At 40.4% G+C, this 15,893-nt stretch overlaps 1 protein-coding gene across 1 annotated transcript in view; it reads right to left on the bottom strand.

Annotated features, from left to right (window-relative positions):
- CEPT1 (choline/ethanolamine phosphotransferase 1) overlaps nucleotides 1-10,180 on the bottom strand; it is a 615,941-nt gene extending 605,761 nt beyond the window's left edge. The window contains exon 1 of the mRNA XM_044076652.1: nucleotides 9,509-10,180. Coding sequence (XP_043932587.1) covers nucleotides 9,509-9,847 — 339 coding nt within the window. The 5' untranslated portion in view covers nucleotides 9,848-10,180. The remainder of the gene's footprint in view (nucleotides 1-9,508) is intronic.
- Between the last annotated feature and the right edge of the window lie 5,713 nt (nucleotides 10,181-15,893).

The following is a 15,893-nucleotide window of genomic DNA, read 5'->3' as shown; positions in this document are numbered from 1 at the left end:
ATGCAGATACTTGAATTTTTTTCCCCACTGTAAGATGCTTATAATGCTTTACAGTCTGAGAAAGGGGTCATTAAAGAAGATGCAACTGTAAGGTGCCAATGCATCCTTCTCCTGTGGGAAGGTGATAGGATATGGACTATATGAATGTGGTCAAGACAGCACATCATTTCTTTTACTTTAGCATGTAGTGTGTTATGTGAAAGGATGCTTCCGAGTATTAACTGTAAATTAGACCAACTATAATAATGTGTGTAATGAATTTAAAACAATGATAAAGCACAATGAACGGTGGAAATTAACAGACAGCACTATTAGTCAGACAAAAGGAGAATTTAAACTTTGCTAGTGGAGAAAAACGAGTGTTAAAATAAAGCACTCTGAGAAAGCATGAAAGTAGTACCCAGCACAAACTATTTAGGGGCAGTATGACTGATTTAACTGGCTGAGGGTATTGGCAGAATTCAGGGATGGAGTACTGTGAATGATTAAGTGATGGGTCAAGACAGACCGCAGTCAGCTAGAAGCGACAGATATTTAAAAGGTGAAATAAAAAGGTGCATATAAAAGCAAAGAAGATAACAAGCTTTTGTTTTACTAGAGAAAAATGCACACTTTACATGTAAGAATTTACAGTAGTACTGACAAAAAGGAAAGGAAACAGGCTGTAAGTATATACCGAAGTAGCAGTTGTAATGATTCTATGGACAAAATGTAGATATACCCAAAGTATAACAATGCACTGCTGAAACAAAAAGAATGAATTTGAAATAGAGAAAAAGACCATTTTTATGCAGGTTTATTTGGTGGTTTGTGCTTTTTAATGACAACAACAAAACTGTTTGTTATAAAAACATATTTACATTTTACTGCAACTTCTCCACACCCAATATGCTACCATCAAGAAAGTAGAATGTACACTGTGTTTTCCTTAGCACTTTTCCCAAACACTAAGCATACAACATACATACAGAATAGTGAAATGAAGGTTAGGCCCTTAAAAGAAAGTACAGTTGTTTAAAATTCTACCATAACAGTAGATGTCCTTGCCTTCACTGCTGCAGGATTCTTAACTATATGGGATTCCTTGCAGCAGAAACCCGACATCTGTCCAGTCTTCCAAAGACTTCTGAATTTAAAAGGTATGCCGAATGTTACCAAATGCCCATTGTGTAAAAAAGGGCATAAAGGTGACATTCAGGCCTACCAAAAAAGAACTGCTTGCCCAGGAGGAACAACAGTCCAAGGAATCCAAGAAGTAACGTGTACATCCAAGAAGGCAAAGAACTGGGGGGTGAAGGGAGGGAGCAAATACTGTAGCACTGAAGACAAGGACATCTACCATTATTGTAAGAGTTTACACAACTGCACTATGTCCTTATATTCACTGTTGCAGTGTTCTTAACAGATGGCAGAGTGCCAAAGCTCAAGATGAAAATTGGGAGGAGGAAGAGGCAGAAGAGTCCCCTAAAAAAACATGAAAAACTGAACTAGCAAAACCAGCCCTAGCTCTAAAGAAACTATCCAACTTGCAGTGCTTGGTAAAGGTATGCACAGAAGTTCAGGTAGCTGCTTCAAGAATAGAATTAGTATCCAAGCCTTTGATAAAAGCACCAGAAGAAGCCACAGCTCAAGTAGAATGAGCCTTAACTGAAAAAGGATGACTCTTGCCATGAAAAGTGTAACAAAAGGAAATAGCCTTAGAAATCCAAGAAAAAACTGTTTGTTTGGATACAGCAAGACCCAAAGATCTAGGATGAAAAGAAACAAATAACTGATCAGATTGTCTAATAGCCTTGATCATATCCAAATAAACTCAAAGTTGCCTATGCATGTTCAAAGTATGTAGTACCCTCACACTGTCAGTCTGTGGAGAGAGGAAAAAGGTAGGCAGATTAATAGACTGATTAAGTGATAGCTCATTAACCACCTTCGGTATAAAAGAAGGGTTAGTAAGCAAGGACACTCTGTCCTCATGAAAAATCAAAAAAGGAGGACAAGCCATAAGGGCCTGCAACTCAGACACCCATCTAGCAGAAGTAACAGCTAACAAAAGAACAGTCTTCCAAGAACAATGCTGTAAGGAAGCTGAAGCAGCAGGGTCAAAAGGAGCTCCAAAACAAAATTAAGATCCCAGGAAGGAGGGAACAGTCTTCCTGGAAAATCTAATATTAAGGACGCCTTTAAGAAATTGTCTCACCCCAAATCTAGCAGCTAAAGGAGAAGAAAAATGCAGACAAGTGGGCCTTAATAAAAGAATAGGCCAATCCAATATTGAGCTACTCACACAAATCAGAGAGAAAAAGGAGCACCCACAGTAAGTGGGTCCAGGTTACGAGAGAGAGAGACACCAAAAAGAAAACCTCTTCCATTTGGATAAGTAGAATTTCCTAGTCATATGTTTCCTGGCCTTCTGCAGGACTTGCAGCATGTCCTCAGGAAAAAAAAGGTTTCTATGAGGAATCAAAATCTTATCATCCACAGTGTCAGTTGAAGCATGGACAGGTGAGAATGGATAACAGATCCCTTGTCTTGTGTAATTAAATCCACCCTGTGAGTTTACTTGTGATGACTGCCCTTGGCTAGATGCAGAAGAGGAGGGAACCAGTGCTGTCGCAGCCAAAAAGGAGTCACGAAGAAGATTTTGGGAGCGTCCTGTTGAATTTTGAACAGGACTTTTTGAAATGAGAGGAAGGGGAGGGAATGCATAAAGAAACATCCCCTTCCCACAGAATGAGAGGGCATCCAACTTTTATACCTGAGAACCTGGAAGTCTGGCATGAAATAAAGGAAGCTGCCTGTTCAGAGGGAAGGAAAAGATCCACTTGAGGAGTACCCCACTGGTGGATAATGTCCAGAAACACATCCCTGTGAAGGATCTATTTGTGGGACTGAGTTAAGGACCTGCTCAGAGTGTCGGCCACAATGTTCTGACTGAAAGGGATATAAACTGCCTGAAGAGTCACTTGACACTGGACATTAAGATCCCATACCAGAAGTGCCAACCGGCAAAAGAAGATAAGATCTCATTCCACCCTGCTTGTTGATATACCACATAACTGTGGTATTGTCTGTGAATACCTTGAGAGACCCTGGAGAAAAGAGACTGAAAGGCCTGAAGAGCCAGAAGGGCTCTCATCTCTTTGACACTGATGTGCTCCTTCTGCTGATAAAAGTGACTGCACCCCCCCTTTACCTTTAGGGAGCTAAAAAGGTCACCCCATCACGTCTGAGGTGTCTGGGAGCAATTCCTGAGAGAGAAGAGGGGATAAAAAGGGATCCCTGGATTCAGAGACAACCACTGAATAAACCAGGGAAGTTCCTTCTTGAGACAAGGAAGAAGAGGAACTACAAATTCTATAGGATGAGCATGACTAACTTCAGAAACCACTGAAACTTTCTCATATGGTTGGCCAGAGGATGCATCGGAATGGCGGATGCCATAAAGCCTAAACTCTCAGAAACTCCCTGGCGGTAATGAAAGCCAGATGAAGAAGAGTATGAAAGAAACAAAAAAAGACAGCCAAGGCCTTTGCAGGGGGCAGAGATGCAAGCATTGGCATCGCCTGAATTCAGCAACCCAGAAAAACAAGATCCTGAGAAGGAGTCAAAGAAGAATTTTTGAAATTTATGGTGAATCCCAGACTCTGAAAAAGGGATACGGCAAAATGAAAATTCTGCAAAAGGGTCTCTGGAGAGAACGTCTGAATCAACAGGCCGTCCCAGAAAGGAAATATTTGGATCACCTGAAGTCTGCAAAAGGCAATCACAGGAGCAAAGCATTTGGTGAACACCCTTGGGGCAGTAGAGAGGCCAAAGGAGAAATCAGAGAATTGAAAATGCCAGGAAGCAACAGAGAAACGCAAAGACATCCTGAAAAGAGGATGGAACGGAATATGGAAATAAGCATCCTTGAGATCCAGAGACACCATACAGGCCTGAGGAAACAGAATCTTAAGGGATAACATCCGAAAGGAAGGTACCTTTAGAAAAAAGTATTTAGATGAGAGATGTCTAAAATAGGTCTCCAATTGTCCTCTTTTCTAGGTACTAGAAACTGTCGGGAGTAGAACCCTTTCCCCCTTTGGGACACAAGCACCTCTTGAATAGCACCCTGAGACAAGACATCTTGAACAGCCTTTCGTAAAAAGGGAAGATGTTCCCGAGGAGACTGAGGAATGCCCGTAAAAGGGGGACATGATTTCCACAGCATGAAGTACCCTTGATGAATAATTGACAGAACCCAAGAATCCTGAGTGATTGGAAGCCAAACGAGAAAGTCAAAGATGAAGAGAAAGACGAACAATCACACAGCACCTGGTTTGTCCAGAAAGGAAGGCTTCGGAGTCCCTGAAAATTGAGAAGCCTTAGCAGGAGGAGCCCGTTTGCCACTCTTCTTACCTTTAGTAGAAGGACAGGATTGCCTATGAACAAAAGCAGGCTTAGTGGGATAGTTTCTCAGAAATCTAGACACAGGGGAAACAGAGAATAAAACACATGTTTATGCTCCAATAAGGCCTTACCCTTATCCTGAAGGGACTTAAACCAGCAGCAGCTTCCCCAAACAAAAGTTTAGAATGCAGAGGAGCATCCATCAACTTGGCTTTAATATCGTCAGAGGTTGAAGCCTAAGCCAAGAATACCTCCTCATAATAGAGCCAAAAACGGCAGCCCTAGAAAAGGTATCCACCACATCATAACTACATTTAAAAGAATGACAAAACTTGAGAGGAAGTCTCTAGCAAAGAGAGAACAGAAGTTTTACCCTCAGAGTCTGGAAAATCAGAAATAAATTGACAGGCCTGAGAAAGAAGAGCTAACACATACCTAGACATATGGGTCTGATGCTTAATGGTCCTAAAAGCTAGGGTAGCAGAAGTGTAAATCCTTTTGCCCAGCCTGTCCATAGTTCTGATATCTTTGTCAGAAGGCAAAAATTCAGCTGAAGGAAGCAATTGAGACAGCTTACCAGAGGCTACAGACATTACCAAGGGGTCAGCAGCAGGGCATTTACATAACAAAAGAACAATCCTCAGGAATCCTATAAAGCTTCTCAGGCTTCTTGGGAGCAGGGGGGAGAGAATCAGACACCTGAGAGGCACTGGAGAAAGCATCCAGTAAAGCAACCAAGACAGGAGGAATAGCCGGTTTAGGAGAATCCAACTGCAACAACTCATAGTGCCTCTTACGAATATCAGACACCTGAACACAATCCCACTTAAAAAAAAAATCCATCACCCTAGAGAGCGTGTCACCTAAGAAAATTTCCTCCAAAAGAAAATAAGGATCAATAGATTCCTCCTTTTCTTACCCATAGTCCAAAGAAGAAAGAATCTGAGCAGAATACGTTAGGGATTCATCAGCAGAATCCAACTCATCCTCAGAAAAATCCTGGTCTATAGGCCTGTTAAGAGGAGTACAGGACCAAGGCGGAGCAGGAACTGAAACCCCATGAGGAGACTTTAAGGACATTAAGGCAGAAAATAACCAGAGAAAAAGTCTGCCACTCACTTTGTGGATCCCTAGGAACAGAAGACACGTTTCATTTTTAAGGGAATATCCTGAGAAGGCTGAGATCCAGGACGACAGTCGAGAACCATAGCAGGAACTTCTTCCCCAACTAAAAACCTGAAGAACTCTCCTAGGACCTCAGAAAAAAAAAACAACTGTGGTTCCCTCCGAACGTTTGAGATGGACACCTGCAAAGACTCTTCAGGACGTGCTGCCAGCTGGATCCTCAACAGCCTCCAACACTGTTGCGGCAAAGAAATCCAACAACACAGCCGGGCAAGCTTCCTGGTTCCTAACGACCTTGGGAGAAACACCTGGCAGAGGCTGGACAGTGGAAGATTCCAGTTGTACCTTTTTCACCTTCTTCTTCCCCAACGGCAGACCCTCTAGGGCAGGGAGATTCCTTCCATGGTATTTTTATCGACTAGCTTAAAACACTGAATCTCAAGATACAAGGAAAGGGAAGAAAGTCTACTGCAGAGAGTTTTTGGAACAAACATCTGACAACTAGAGCAAGACATATGGTCATGAGAAGCAGCTAAGCAAAAAATACACTTATCATGGCGGTCTTCCACACTGGCATTTACCCTTCCTGGATGACTAACAACCCCAAGGAACACAAAGAACAGAAAAAAATGAAATCCCCACCAGGGCAATTAACTTGCAAAAACGAGAAGCAGGCATTGGAAGTAACTGGAGAAGGTAAATACGTTCAACTGGCAGAAAATATACGCAGGTAGACTGACACTGTAAAAGATACATTCAGACTGATGGCAAAGAAGTTCTGCTTTTGGTGGGCCTGAACACATTTATGCCCTATGTTTATGCATGGAGCATATGGTGACATTCAGCAAACCTTTTAAATTCAGAAGTCTTTGGAAGGGTGGCCTGACGTCAGGATTCCATGGCAAGGAATCCTATACAGTTAAGAATACTGCAGCAATGAATGTAAAGACATCTTGTAGTACCATACACACAGAATACATAAAACTCAGTTTTAAAAAATCCTTACAAACAATGCAATGAATCTTCTATAAACCCACACTTACACAGACTACTACAATACAGGCTAAACTGTACAAGAGGACCAAGGATGCCGTATTGGAGCTTCTGCATTGGTCTCTCGCCTGGTTCTGCTTTCAAAACCTAGCTAAATCATTCTAAAACAAGCATATACAATGCATTTTATCTGTACTCAAACATACAATTTGGTGGATTTCATTGCCCTGCAATATTGGGGCAATTTCTTCTCTATTGCAACATCAGGATAATGCTCAAGCATACAGGGAATTTTATCACTCACTACCACCATAACCACCATCTAATTTATCCAGCCATCTTCGGATAATTCAGCTGGAGCACTGTCAATACGTTTTTTTTTTGACCCAATAAAGAAAATAAGCATACATTCAAAAACAGACATGGCAAACAGTAAAAAATTAACACACTGCATAAAAGTGTACAAAAATACCTACAGATTATCTTTCACAGTAGCAGTACAAACAGATGTCATCATTCTCAAAAAGTTAAACAGGATGCAACCATTACCATGTTTATTTAAGAAGGATACACACCCTGATAAAGTACTTGTTAAAACAAATACACCTACATACAAGGCTATGTTACTCAACCATGCCTAAAAATCATTATGAAATTTTTGAGTCTTGTGTTCCTGGAAGCAAAACTGTTAAAACAGGCAGAAAGATTTGTAAAAAATGTACTCTGAAGATTAGACTGGAGTACACCCCTGATTCTGTACCCTTTCCCAGCATCTGGTAACCCCTACCTGTCCACAATTAGTACGAAGTAACTAACCCATGACTTACTAATACAACATCTCACTAGGGGCTGGTATATGAACGATTCAACTACATTTTATTTTTAATATTAAAATATTACACCTTTCTTTGGCGTACAGGGGTAATGTGGCTATCAGCTCACTTACCCAAGTCCCTCTATAGCACTGACTCAGATATCAAGTTTAACTCCTGAAAAAGGGACTGCTCCACTCTGAGAGGAGCCCATGAATGGTGACCCACTTGCTCCAGGTGACAGAACATAGAAGCTCCAATGCGGCATCAGACATGGTGCTTCATGAAGGATTTCTATAGGCAAACCATCAGAGAAGGGCTGACAATACTGGCACCAACTGCAAGTTTCCAAAAAACCAAAACAGCTAAGAAGCATTGCAATACACAATGTTATGATGACAATCTGCTGTTGTGCTTGTCTTCTGACATGTATAAATGCAAGATACTGTTGAAACCACCCCATCCTTGCTGTTAGGTGAGCCAACCTCAGCAGGTCACTCCCATCCTTCCATGGCCAGCTCCTCCAGCATCCAGATCTCATAACTGAACTTGGACCACCTATGGTGCAGTCAGTTTATGTCATGGAGTTGTCAAGGCTCCTTACTTTGTAAAATGATCAGAGTACTGCCACTTCTGCAGAACACAACAGATGTACAAACAGTGAAAATTACCAATGTGCTATTCAAATACTTTCCAGAGCATATTACATGAAATTAATTACTCCCTAATTTAAAGGAAAACAAGAAATGTTGATTCCCAATTGCAGAATCCTGATCTGTCAGTTAAGGCAGGTGTGAAGTTTTATCTGCTGCACATATGCATTTGTTTTCTTCATACACAAAATTAGAAATAGCCAAGAATGCCTCCAAACTATTAAAGCAAATTAAGTCACACAACACTTGCCAAGAATTGTGGAAGGTTTATAATTAACAAAACTTGGAAAAACCTAAAAGCTTTAATCTTCAAAGAGTGTGACCAAAATGAGAATTTCTAGTTACAGGAAGCACCAATTCAATAACGCTCTCCTTTAATCTTACCTAAGAAGCTTTGCAAAAGTTAAGATGTTCAGATGAGGCACAGAAACACCAATGGAAATTGTGTCGGACCCATCTTAATGTCACACCTCCAAACCTGAAACCAATTGGTGTAAGGAAAGCAGCACTCTCATAACTGTAAACAGCGAGTCTCCGTTCTTCCACCACTAAACATGAGAGGGCCACAAAAAAAAAAAAAAAAAAAAAAAAAAAAAAAAAAAAAAGTCTATGCAATAACTGACAAGGAACTGCATTTTGTGCCATTTCACACAGGGTACCTTTTGCAGGGGGGGGGGGGTTCCTACTTTGTAACTTTAAAGTGCTTGACTTTTTAATGAAACATTTATGTTCAGTAAACACCCTCAGTTCCTTTCTCCACAGATCTACCAAAGTCAATGCTATAAGAGTGGATAAAAGGCTAGATTCCCAGCCATGCCAGCACTACTCTCCCACCCCCCACCCCCAACAGGGAATTCTGCAGTGCACAGCAAATCATTATGGTTATTCTGTTGGCAGCAGTGTTTTTTTTTTTCCTGCATTCTCTCCCTCATTACACTAGTCATCAACACAAAAGATACACACCTAATGTAAACATGAGACAACTTATTCAGCCACAAGAAACAATGTATTTAAAAAAAACTAATTTAGTACTCAATTATGTACAAACAGTCATAACCACTACACTACAAAAATAATGAGGAAAAGCTGCAAAAATACAAACTGCTGAACAATGTATAGCTGTTATCCAGCAATCCACAGTGATTCTACTAGGCTGATATCACAAATGTCCCCAACCAATGCTGGATTTAAATAGAAAGTAATGCAAATAATAAGGCAAGTAAATAAAAAAAAATTGTGATTTGCATCTACACGAAACCAATGCACAGAGGCAACTCAGACCATGTTATTAACTACAAAATCAAGCCATAAAATAAACCTACAATTAGAGGTTCTCAACAAACTTTTAATTTCCCCACACTGTTGTAATGCTTCCCTCTGTAATTCCAATGTACTTTTTCTGTAACTCGTGCAAATTTTAAAAGGATAACACTTCCGTATATAAATTCATTGCACAATAAACGTAATCTTGTTGAAATGTGATGTCTTAAACTATTTCTAGTTAAATGTTTAAATCACTCATGAATTAACTCTCACCTCTTCTGTTGCACTAGGGCAATAATACACTAATATTAGAGTCGTGCAAATATTTATGACTAGTCCAACTATGGTGATAAGATTTGGAGCAATCCAGACAGGAAGTCTTCCCACTAACCATTCCCAGAAACCTTGCATAAGGGGTTCTAGCAGGGACCGTCCAACACTGTTATACCGGTGCTCCTCCAGTCGTTTCAGTTGGTGCCGGGACAACGGTGGTGATTGAAGCTGCAGCAATTTGCTGATAACACATCCTGACCCGGGGACAGATCGGTAACTTGTATTAGGCTCTGTGTGTGCATCGTAATTTCTTTTTCTTGACCCACGCTGACTACTCATTTGTACCCCAACTTAAGCTTTATGAAACAATGAATTATGGTAAGTTTCGTCTTCAACGCTTAACGCGGAAGGGAAATAAATCAAAACCCTTGGAAGGTGCTCTGGGTGGACCACTTTGACAAGACCTCGAAGTCCACACGAGTGTAAACTGACGACTGTCAAAAAACTCGTCGAATCAGATTCCTTATTCACATGCAGTAACGATCACTCTCCAATAAGAATGCAAAAAAGCAACAGGAGTGGAAGGCCAGAAAGGTAATATTTAACAGGTCACAAAACACAGAAACCAACCGGATACTTAGAATGCAACACGCCTGTATAACCTCCGGAAACATTTATTTGACATAGCACGGTCGGACATACTTCACGTGAGGGACAGGCAGCGTAACATAAGTCACAAGTAGAGATAACTTCCGGTGAAACCTAGGTATACTTGAGTCCCTGACTGGTATGTAGTGCCACCTAGAGTCTGCACCAGTTAAGCAGGCGGCAAAAGGGGAATTTAGGGTTGCCAGCTTTTCAAATGGCCAAAGTGGGACATTTTCGGGACACACATCAGATTTTACAGGCCGACACATACCCACGGTCAGTACAAAGGATAGAACTTTACTATTTTGCCTAAAATAAAAGCTTATTCTTGTAGCAGTTTAGTTGCTTATTCTGTTTTTTGTAACATTTAGGTATTTTAGATACAGATTTATGCAACTATTACATAAAATATGGAACATAATTATGTCCTACAATCTCAGGACGTTTGCCATTTTTAATGTTTTTTGTCAGGACACAACTGCCCAGAGAGGGACTGTCCCTCGCAAAGAGGGAGAGGTGGTAACCCTAGCTGGTAATTTTGAGAAAAGTATAAACAGCAAATGTTTAAATTAGGCAGAACTACAGCCTGCACCTCTCAACTTTGGTTGAGTTCTGGAGAAAAGCCAAAAATTAGGGCCATTTTTAAAACTATTACTCTAATTCACCTAAAAAGTTAATGGTTTAACAGGTTTTGCATCAATGTGCATTTTCTGAACAAGAAAAAAGTCTGAAACTCTTTGAGTCAAATAGTTATTTTTGTATGACCGCAATAATCACTGATGTAAACATTTAGGAAGGACTGGGCAAAAATATGAGGCAGAATATAGGACATTTGAGAGGTATGTTGACCAAGAAAAATAAACTTTTATTTGAATCTGTAATATAGAGTAAAGGCTGTAGTGGAGGGGGATGGAACAACTACCACCATTGTGGCAGGAGGAGGACACCACTGCCACAGATGTGAACTCCACATGGCAGGGTACCACCCACTGCAATGTCAACATGGCTGGCTCTGATGGGGTTTTAATATCACCACTGCCAACCAAGGGTGAAGTATTTGCAAGAAAGTGCACAGGAGTCTTCAATAATTAATTTGCAAAGTACAGTCTGGCCCCATAAGCATAAAAGGAACATATACTGCTGTCCTAGTAGTTATGCACGTACAATAATTGCACCCAGACTGGACTTCACACATGCCACTGACAGAGCTGAATCTTTAGCTAACACCTCCAGGCCCCTTTCTCACTGCTCTCTCTGTGTGCTAATGTCTTCCCGTACTCCTTTATCAACGGTAGCTATCTTTCGCACAAAGTATTAGTTTCATAAACACAATACACAGAGAGGGCTGGAAGAATTATTTGGTTCTTCACAGCTTTCTTCCTGACACCACCCTGGTATGACAGGGATATCCAGTTACCTGCATCTCTTAAACTAAGCTAGATATGAAATCACACCAAGTAAGATCTCTTTACCGGTAGTAAGCCTAAGTAGTATAATGGGAGATTTGTGCCACCTAGCTTATTAGCCATGAATGTAATGTAGTAGTTATAATATTCTCAGTGTATAAATATAATTACAAAAAGTAATAAATGTTATCCACAAAAGCTTAAAGGTTAATAAACGAATGTTACATAATAGAGAAATGGTGCAAATACAAACTAAAAAATACATGTGGGATGGCACGCACAGAAATTAAATTATAGAAGACTATAATAGAGAAGATGCATACAGAAAAAAAAACCCTCCAAATTGTAAGTTCTCTGGCCACTTCTTACTACGGAAATACCAGCCATAAATACCATACGTTACATAAATGAATTAGCAGTACTCAAAACTGTTCCACAACAAGCAAGACTGCAGCATCATCATTTAGTATGGCATGAAATAACACAACCAGTTATGTACAATGTTTCCCCCCCAACACCCTGTATTTATCACATGACATCACCTTCCTGGCACTGAAGAAAAACAAGTAGTTAAAACAGTTTTTACTTGTCACAGTGACAATAGAAATTGCCAAAACACATACATTTGTCCTTCTTTCTATTGAATTATCCCTGGTGTTGCTTAGTGATATACAAGCCATAATGTCCATTACAGTCTGTAGCAATTTCATCTCAAAGAAACCCAGGTGCAAGTCTGGAAATCTAGCACACCTCAAAAGACATTCCCTGTTCTTCTGTATTCAAAAAGACAAATGTCACACATTTCTAAGCCATGAAAATAACACTCTGAATGCAAATGAACAGGAGAAAAGAGGGAGAAAAAAAACATGTTAATTGTTTCTTTTAGTCAGGCATTATCGCTGGCATCACAGGGACCACTTAAAGAAGTGCTAAAATGTACTATATGTGAAATGTTTTATAAAATGCTGGTCATTCTTCATGAAAACTGCCCCCTGCAAATACCTAAATAATTATATGACTCAGACCCTTATTTTTTTTTTACAACCGACGTGCTGCAAAATGCACACAATTTCTTTTATATATGTTCTGCATTTATTTATTCTCTATTTGTTGTAGGGTAATAGACTGATCAAAAAGAGCACATTTCAATCCCTACCAATGCAGGATGAGTAAAAATATAAAAAGTATAACAGTTTACAAGTGTACAGATGATTTATAGTAGATATGATGTGGGGATTCAGAAACAAGGTAGCACAACCATGTTTCAATGAATAGCAAGGTCAGACTTATGCTGCATGGCCCAATGAGGATTAGGCATGCATAAGATTAGCCATTGTACAGACCTGCATAATGAAGCCATGCGTTTGTGAAAATAGCAATCACCATGCAAATGGGTTTACCATGCCATGACAGGTCATCTAACCTGGGGCCATCAGCATGCATGCATGCATGCATGTAGGGTGCTCTCCATGATGCACGTGTCACACATGTGCAACATGGGCATAGCTGAGTGCCCATACAAGAGTTATACTTTGTTTATTTATAAATGGAAGGAAATAGGGATTATACAGTTGGAAAGGGGGTAGAGTGAGCAGAGGTTAACAAAAAGGAGAATGGAAGGGAAAGTATCACTGTATCCTAACTCACCTCTAGTCAAATCATCTCTCCAAACTAGAACAAGCTTACAATAACATAGCCATTTTCACCAGTAATCAACCTTATAAATCCCATCATTGCCTTGCCCTGAAACAGCTTCAATGGCTAGAATTCCTCCAGCTCCTACTACTTGCCTAGCTGCAGCTCGCACACTCCCTACTCAACAAACCGCTAGCCTACCCATCACTCTTTACCATAGTATCCCCTTACACCCCAACCCAGTCTATTCGTAGTTCCGACAAGCACCTTTTAGACATCTATAAACCCAACAAAACTTATGGTAAACTCCTCTATAAACACTCTGTGTCCCTTGCATGGAATAGGCTACCACTTCACATTCTTAGCATCACTAGTTACAGCTGCTTTAAAACTGAAGTCAAGCACTTCTTTCTGAACTCAAAAGCTTGTTCTTGCCTAAATCCTCCATATATCTGCATTTTCTTTCTTTTCCTTTTCACTACCTGTTGACATCTAATAATGCAATGACTTATCTGCACACTAGAAAATACTATGTTATGCTACTTGAGCAAGATATGTCATTATTGTAAATACTTGTGTGCCAGTTGTATTTACTTCTTTTTGTTTTATTTTTATTACAGTTATTTGTTTCACCTGGTTACTGCATATGTAATTTGTTGCTTATATTGTACTGCTGCACTGTTTTTCTTGGGTTTTGTATATTGCCTACTATGTTATCTTTTTATGCTTGTATTGCTGGTGCTTTTCTCCTTGGGTCTCCACTGAAAATGGGCCATTGGCTCAAATGGAGTAACCCAGTTAACAAATGTCAAATAAATAAATAAATAAAGTGCCATGTGGTGGGCAAAGGAAGGTGATTTGGGGAGTGCCCTTTTCTATTTTTTGGAGAAAGAGGGGATGAAGTAGGGTGATGATTGGGTAGGAATGATGGTATGGGGATGGCAATAGGGGCAGGACCTCAAACAGGTTACATGGGCAAAGACTGTCAGGGGATGTGCTGATACAAAAGTGGGATCCACAAAGGAAATACCCAGACAGAGAGACATATGGTGAAAAAATGGTGAGGAAAAAGATTGGATAATAAATAAGGAAGGGTGAGTGACATGAAAGGAAGGGGAGCATCATGGTAAGTAATAGGATGAGGTGAGACCACCTATCAACTTGTCACAGTGATTAACCCACCCTGAAATCAGACACTTCCGTGGCTGACATCACAGGTGGTCTCTGCCAGTAGTGGCCCACTAGTCGGGGCCATGTAGCTATGCAACTTTGTCAATTATATGAGGATGCCCTCCAGAATGCTAATCCAAGTCTCAGGCTACTGGTCCACCTCAGTCCTGACCAGCTTCTGCCCTTCCCACCAGGTGACCCAGTGGAACCCCCAGTACAACTCCCAGATGAGAAACCTAAATCACTCACCAGTGGGCCATCCAGGTCACCCCTCACAGGATGACCTTTGTCACCCTGCAGACAGACTGACTTGGACACTGCTGAAGACCTAGCAGTTGTTGTGAAGGCCAATGCAGAGTGGTAGCCCCTGCTGCACCACATCCTGCTATTCATCTGACACTGCAGAATAAATTAGCATAAACAGAGAGAAACAAAACAAAAGGGAAAAATAAGATGACAGAGAGAAATAGAATATGACAAAAATACCAATGGTCAGTATGATGTTGTATCTTTCATATGCCAGGCCCTGCAAGGAAAAAAATTCAGTTGGTAGACTAATTGTGATATAAACAGTTGGGAGAACTGCTACAATAAGACTGGGGGATAATGCAGGGGAATATGACTGGCTGTGCCATTGTCACTGCTGGATAGGACAGTGGCACAAGTTCTAGATGGTAACTTGTGTGTGTGTGTGTGTGTGTGTGTGTGTGTGTGTGTGTGTGTGTGTGTGTGTGTGTGTGTGTGTGTGTCTGCATGCGCAGTGAGCAATGAAGCAAAGAAAAATAACCAAACTGTTAAAATGAAATATACAGCTCCACCCTAGACAAATGTATGTGGAGTTGTTCATACATTCATAGATAAGTACTAAGCTATACGTCTGCAGACTATTACCAACCTAGCCAATAACCAGAGATCAAAGTCAATAAAATCCTGTAACTTGTATCTGTGAGGTAAAAACCTTAACCATTATCTCAATCCCTCCTCCGTCATGTTTTGCACAGTGTGACAATTGGTGGGATGTAACACGGGTTGGCACAGTACAAATGGAGCCTGCCTTAGAATAACAGCAGTAATAGGCAACGGACATGTAATCATTGCGGTGATAGTGCTGCTCGAACACGGCAGTGCAGGTGTAGTGGTACACAACTGCATGGCAGTTGTCACAAGTATAATGTAAATAGTTTAATGATACAAAGGTAGTTTTTGTTTTAAGTGCTTTTCATTTGCCAGACAAGCAAACTTCTTCAGAAACAAAAAAATAAATTCAAATCTGTGTTTTATAAAATCAGATGGTCTTAGTAACCAATCAAGTTACAATGTTACACATGCATTCAACCTCTTAAAGGCAAACGCATTACTGGGAGGCAACTCTCTTGTACTAAGTGTCACAGACAAAAATTGGTGACAAACAAAAATTACAAATAAATAAATAACTGAACAGCCTTACAATTAGCAGCATACTCTGAATAAAAACAATCCTGAACGTGTTGTTAGGTTACTGTTCTTATGAACAGATGTAACTAAAA

This window comes from Protopterus annectens, chromosome 7.part0 (assembly GCF_019279795.1).
Source record: "Protopterus annectens isolate FY-2018-M chromosome 7.part0, PAN1.0, whole genome shotgun sequence".
NCBI lineage: Eukaryota > Metazoa > Chordata > Ceratodontiformes > Protopteridae > Protopterus > Protopterus annectens.
The sequence above is the reverse complement of the archived record's forward strand: the minus strand, read 5'-3'. Positions and strand labels throughout refer to the sequence as shown.